The sequence below is a fragment of the Corvus moneduloides genome, chromosome 6 (genome assembly GCF_009650955.1).
Source record: "Corvus moneduloides isolate bCorMon1 chromosome 6, bCorMon1.pri, whole genome shotgun sequence".
Lineage (NCBI taxonomy): Eukaryota > Metazoa > Chordata > Aves > Passeriformes > Corvidae > Corvus > Corvus moneduloides.
In genome coordinates this window covers 3,638,386-3,644,385 of record NC_045481.1, presented here as the reverse complement: position 1 = coordinate 3,644,385, position 6,000 = coordinate 3,638,386, and the positions used below count along the sequence as shown (strand labels likewise).

The following is a 6,000-nucleotide window of genomic DNA, read 5'->3' as shown; positions in this document are numbered from 1 at the left end:
ATGGACACACTCTGCACCCCACTGGCTTTGCCACATCCAGCATTTCCAGCTGCTCCTACCCCTTGCACTCCCTGATTTTTCCCAAGGATAACACACGACACAGAACCACAACTTACATGGCAGTTTGATGGGGATTTCTTGTCTTTTTTAAAACCTTAATACCTTTTCTTTAAAACAACAACTTGCTCTGGAGTTTGCCTCTTTTCAAGCTGGTGCCTCCTCCTCTGCCCAAAAACAAGCACAGTGGGTGCAGCCTGATGCTCATTTCGGGGAGGGGACAGGTGGAGACCTCACCTGAGTCATCCAAATTCACTTGAAAGAAGAGACCAAGAACACCTTGAATAATAGCATCCCTTTATTTGCTGACACCATTACAAAAACTGATTACATTAGCAACCAAAAAAAAAAAAAAAAAAAAAAAAAAAGGAGTGTTTACTTGAGGTTGAAGTCAGAGGCAGCTAATCCCAAAAATGTAATTAAGTAAAACAGTGTACAACATCAGTATTAAAACGTCATTTCCCATTGGTGACTTTACCACGTTGGAGTTTTCCGAACAAGTTTGATTGAGCAAAATAAGATAAAAGATTATGTGTTTACTGTCTCTCCAGGAATGTAAAGGTCTAATTATCCAAACAGGCTTGTTTTTATTATAAAACTAAACTCTGGAGGTGTCTACAGAGTTGGGGTTTTTTTTAAATCAGTAGTCTAACAAGGATTAGAAAAGACAAAACTCTGTTCAGTGTTTCTGACGAAGTAGAAAGGGTGAAAACATAAATAAGGCTTTAATTTGGCAAAATATGATACAATGCCTTCTGCTACCCTCAAATGAACGATTCCCCCGTGACTTCACTCTGCAAGAGAAACACAAATCACCAGGTCAGAGGAGCAGCTTCCAAGGGAAAATCCAGGACCTCGCCAGCGTTTCCTTGGTGTCAACCCACAAGGAAGCCCAGGGGAACGAGCCTGGGAGGTGGAGGCTGAGCAGGAACAGCCTCCCAGAGTAGAGGCCAAGGTGCAGCAGCACCTCCCTCCCCCCTGAACAGCCAGGTGCCCTCTACCAGCTCTGTTGTCTGTGCATTACAAAGGCAGGAGCATAAAAAATACCTAAATCAGCAGTAAGACAAGTCCCCATCCTCAGCAGATGAAAGGGAGCCCTGACACTCCCTGCTCAGTGTCAAGGCTTTGCTGCCTCCCAACACAAAACAGTTCCAATTCAGACCCACATCTGCACCAGCTTCCTGAGAACGTTCAGTGCCTTGAGTTCATCCAACTTTCAGCTAACTTTGGGTCACTTAAGAAGTTTACCAGCACAAAGGCCCAGTTTTCCAGGCTGGCTGTGTACTGAAATAAAAGCCTTCTCCATGTGTCTGTGACTGGATGAAGAGCTCATGCCAGGCTGGTGCTTCAGGCACTCACAGCCAGCCACTGCTGGCAGCTCAGTGAGAGCCCAGGGGGTTTTTTTATATCCTCCATCCCAAAGCAATCAGAGCATGGAAGTGCAGACAAATTTGCTCACTTAGCAAACAAGGAGGAAAAAAAGCAAAGGCTCTGGGAGAACAAAACCTGGGGCAACCGCTGCAGGAGCAGCAGGGAGTGGAAGGGAGGAGTGCAATTACATGCCTAGAGAGGGACCTGGGGACACACAAGGTTAGTCTCAGCTGATTGACATGTGCATCCAGAGAGGAACAAATCCAGTCCCTAGCAGAAGCTTTTTATGATTTGCATGTGGAATTCAGATCAGGTATTAGGAAAAGATTCTTCACTGAAAGTGTTGTGAGGGTCAGGCTCAGAACAGGCTGCCCAGGGCAGTGGTGGAGTCCCCATCCCTGGAGGGATTCAAAAGCCGTGTGGATGTGGCACTTTGGGACATGGGCCAGTGTTGGCCTTGCCAGTGTTGGGGGAATGGCTGGACTCACAGTCTTAGAAGGCTTTTCCAACCTTAATAATTCACTGATTCTGTGATCTGATTCTAAAAAGTCTCATATTTTGACACCAGAGTTGTTACATTTGAACAAAGTCCCACCATCACAGACCAGTAGCCTTCTCAACAGCTGAACTGGGGGGGCACTGGTCACACCCACCTGGCTGTAGTGTCCTCATCCCTTTGACAGCATTTGGCTTATTGACACGAGCAGCTTCTTGAGATGACCCACATCCTGGGTAAGATTCACCGCCACATTTCGCCTTTTATCACTCAATTCCTGGAAGAAGGAAAAAAAGGAAATCATTAAAAACTCATTTACAATCTAATTACCAAGGAAGCCTAGAATTAGATCCTCTGTATAAAATTACAACTCTTGGTGCAGATAGGAACAATTCTTGTAAGTGAGAGGGTTATGGCCACGTTTAAGGAGAACATGGTTCAAAGTCAAGGAGCCCTTTCCTGTTCCAGGGAATCACCTGCACATCCAGCTCCTACCCTCCCTGTCTGGGACTCCAGTACTCCCTGCTTCCAGGAATTGTGCTGGTATCCACAGCTGGTCTAGCCTCAAAGGTTATTTCCCCACCAGCCTGGCTGAATCCCCCCCAGAGATGTGGTTTATAACACAGGTCGAGGTGCACAGGGATGACATCTGACCCCACAGCTGGAACAGCAAAACTCCTGGACCACCAAGGACTGGGTGCGACTGAGGATCTGTGGGGTGGTGTCCTCAGCAGTACCCGATACCCGAGCCCAAGGCAGCTCCAGCTGTGAAACAGCATTTGGAACAGCTGCCTGGAGAACCACACCCTCCCCCACCCACAGCTATCCCATGGATTCACCCTCAGCTCCAAACCACTGTGAAATTCCCACTTGCCAGCAACACCTGCACTTGGATGAGGGCTTCACAAAGCAGTCCAAGCACCAGCCAACACGGAGAAAAGGAAAAATGAAAGCTACCATGAGCTAGGAAGTTTCCTGTGCTGAAACGAAAATGCTGAGCTTGTGTTCTGAAACAAAAATAAATGTCTTTTTTTTTTTTTCCTAGGAATTCAACAGTTTATTAGTCAGGAAGTGTCACAGCTGAAGATGGACTCTCCCCCTCCTGCCTCCCTGCCTGCCAGCCTTGCTGGGCTAACAGTGCTGTGTAAACTCTGTTTTATTACCTTTATTGATTAACTCCTCCAGAGACGCACAGAGCACTCCACATCCAACACACACCTTACTGCTCCTCATTCAGCTCAGAACACAGACATGCAGATCACCTGCAGGAGAGCTTTTCCTTGAAATTTAACAGCTAAAAATAAGCAACTCTGCCATGGTGTCAGCAGTGCAGAAGTACCCAATTCTCCACAGGAGTGCAGAGGTGTTTGCAGGCGCTCAGCATCCATCAGCCCTGCTCAGGTGTTACCCCAGAATGAGACTGATGCACAATGTGGGTGCAAATCTCTCCCCAGAGCTCCAGGGAAATTAAAGGGAGTTCAGAGAGGGCCATTTTCCTTGCTCCCATTTGGCTGGAAATGCAGAATGAGCAGTAAATCAAACTCAAGCACCTGCACCATTACAGAAACGACTGCGGGCTCGGACAAGAGAACAAAACAATCTACAGCAAAGCTCTTACTCCTGTGCAACTGGTAAACATTTTCCTACTGTAAAAAAATCACTGGGATCTGTATTAGGGTAGCCTTAACCTGTTTTACCCTTATTAAAGTAGAAAATCAGGTCTGTCAAGGCTGAGACTTGGCTTAGCAGTCTCATACAGGCTGATGGAAGTGGAAAGGCAAAGGCAATTAGCAGCCCAGCAGATGAATTAATCCAGCACTGACCAGCAGTGAGGCTGCCTGGGCATCAGCACAGAATGCAGCAGGAGCAAGGAAGGAGCCCTCCAGTCCACTCCCACCCCCATTTGTGGCAACAGCTCCTCCCTCCCTCCCTCATTTACTGCGTCTCCCTTCTGTTTTGTGACCTCACTGATCTCAGGCAGTGTTGGCTCATGAATTATAGACACATCCCCAGCCCTCCCGGGGGCAATCCTGACTAGATCCCGATGGATTTGGGCTCAGCACAGTCCTCCTGCAGCTCCTGCTAACCCAGGAGTGTACAGCTGCCTTACACAGCCACTGCTGAGCCCCAGCCCTGTGCTCTCCATGACTCGGGGGAAAAGAGGGGAAACTTAGGTCAGACATACAGAAGAAATTCTCCCCTGTAAGGGAGGTGAGGCCCTGGCACAGGGTGCCCAGAGAAGCTGTGGCTGCCCCTGGATCCCTGGAAGTGTCCCAGGCCAGGTTGGATGGGGCTTGGAGCAACCTGAGATAAGGAAGGTGTCCCCACCTGCAGCAGGGGGTGGAACTGAATGGTCTTTAAGGTCCCTTCCAACCCAAACCATTCTGGGATCCTATGATTCCACTTCTTTGGGATATGGGGATGAAGAGAGGAAGAGGATGGCAGCGGGGAAGCCCCTGTGATTTCAGATTCAGACCCAGCAGCTAAAACAGGAGCTGAACCGTCTGGACAGATTCCCCTCCACTGTTTCACACATATGGCATTCCCAGTTCCCAGTGATGGAGTGTTCTACACTGAGATTTGGGGGGAAAAGCACATTAGATTTCACATAAGCCTCAAAATAAGCTCAGTGCCTAAGCAAGCTGCTGAATATAAATTACTCCCTTAAAGCACACTAAAAAGCCCCCTTTAGTCATCAGCTGGTCCCACAAGTGACAAAGCAGCTGATTAGAAACCCCAAATGGTCTATTTAAAACAGAAAGAAAAGGAGTCTAAAGAAAACACTCTGAGTGTGTTTGAGGGTTTATGCAAGTATCATTTCTCAATTTTGTGGGTTGGTTCCAGCACCCAGAAGGAACAAATATGTTTCATTTTCAAGCATGTGTTTTCAGGTCCTTCATAAAAAAAAAAAAAAAAAAAAAAAAAAAGAGGCACTGTTGCTAGGTGGAAGTGGCTGGAAGACTTTCTTTTTTGATCTCAGAGCTATTTTCAGCTGGGTTTTTAGGCTTCTGGGGAGACAGTTTCTTTTTCTCCCCTCAGAAAAAAAAAAAAAAAAAAGGCAGCAGAAAAGGCTTGAAGAAAAGATAATGTTCTAATTCCAGCCTCTGCCAATGGCTACCTGTCAAGAGTGCTGCTTAGACAATTAATGTATTTTTACTAATGAAGGCTTAATTACAGGTTTATTAGGACTGTTTTTCCACACTCCTCTCTAGAATAAAGCCATGGATATTCTGGCAGAAACCTGGGTTCCATGATGTGCAGCAAGAGCAGAGCGATACGAGAGCCAGAGGGGTTTTGTGAGTTTAGGCCACAGCAATTAAGCCAAACGAGCACATTTGGGCCACCACAGGGCACAGCTCATGACAGCCCAGCTCAGGAGGGCTGACCAGAGCCACAAATGCCATGGCTGATGGCATGGCTGGCCCAATGCACCACACGGATAAGCCATGAGGGCACAGCAGAGAGAGCTGGGCATTGGCTTGAGAGGGGCTTTTCTCCAGCCTGCTGCAGACAGGGACACACAGCACCTGGCTGGCACCATAAACCCCTGGCCTCCCTCTGGGAACACAGCCCTCCCATCCCTCCAGGATTCAGCTCCCAGGGTTGGCACATCTGAGGTCTCACAGGTCCAGTTGCACCTCTGGCTCAGACTCGGCAAGCCCAGGGTCCATCAGCATCCAAGACTGATTAGCCTGGAAAAGCCATTTCATTCCTGCTAATGACTGCAAAAGCTTTTCTACAGCTCTCCTCAGAGGACCTCGAGCTTCCCCTCGCAGCTGATGAAGCCATTGAGGCTGAGCAGCTAAAAGGAGTCAATACAAATTATTTGTCCTATCAGCAAGTGCTCCTCTCCCCTCAAACAACAGCGGTTCCTTCCACTCTGTCCCTCAGAAGAAAGTGAGAAATGAGCTCCATTGACACCACTGAGCTGGGAGAGAATCTGCCTCAGCCTTCCCCTTCCCAAGTGTCTCCTGGAAAGCTGTTCCAGGGTTGGTGTGAAAGGTCTTTTTTCCAGAGATGGAAAAAGCCCCAGCCCAACCCCCTGTGCAGGTGGTGTCTTTAGGGCAACACTCTGA

At 48.0% G+C, this 6,000-nt stretch overlaps 1 protein-coding gene across 11 annotated transcripts in view; it reads right to left on the bottom strand.

Annotated features, from left to right (window-relative positions):
• Positions 1–337: 337 nt before the first annotated feature.
• Positions 338–6,000, bottom strand: part of KTN1 (kinectin 1) — a 75,256-nt gene continuing 69,593 nt past the window's right edge. For all 11 annotated transcript variants that reach the window (XM_032111203.1, XM_032111208.1, XM_032111212.1 and 8 more), the window contains 2 exons: positions 2,082–2,201; positions 338–851 (listed from right to left, as the gene is read on the bottom strand). In XM_032111203.1, coding sequence (XP_031967094.1) covers positions 2,097–2,201 — 105 coding nt within the window. In that variant the 3' untranslated portion in view covers positions 338–851; positions 2,082–2,096. The remainder of the gene's footprint in view (positions 852–2,081; positions 2,202–6,000) is intronic.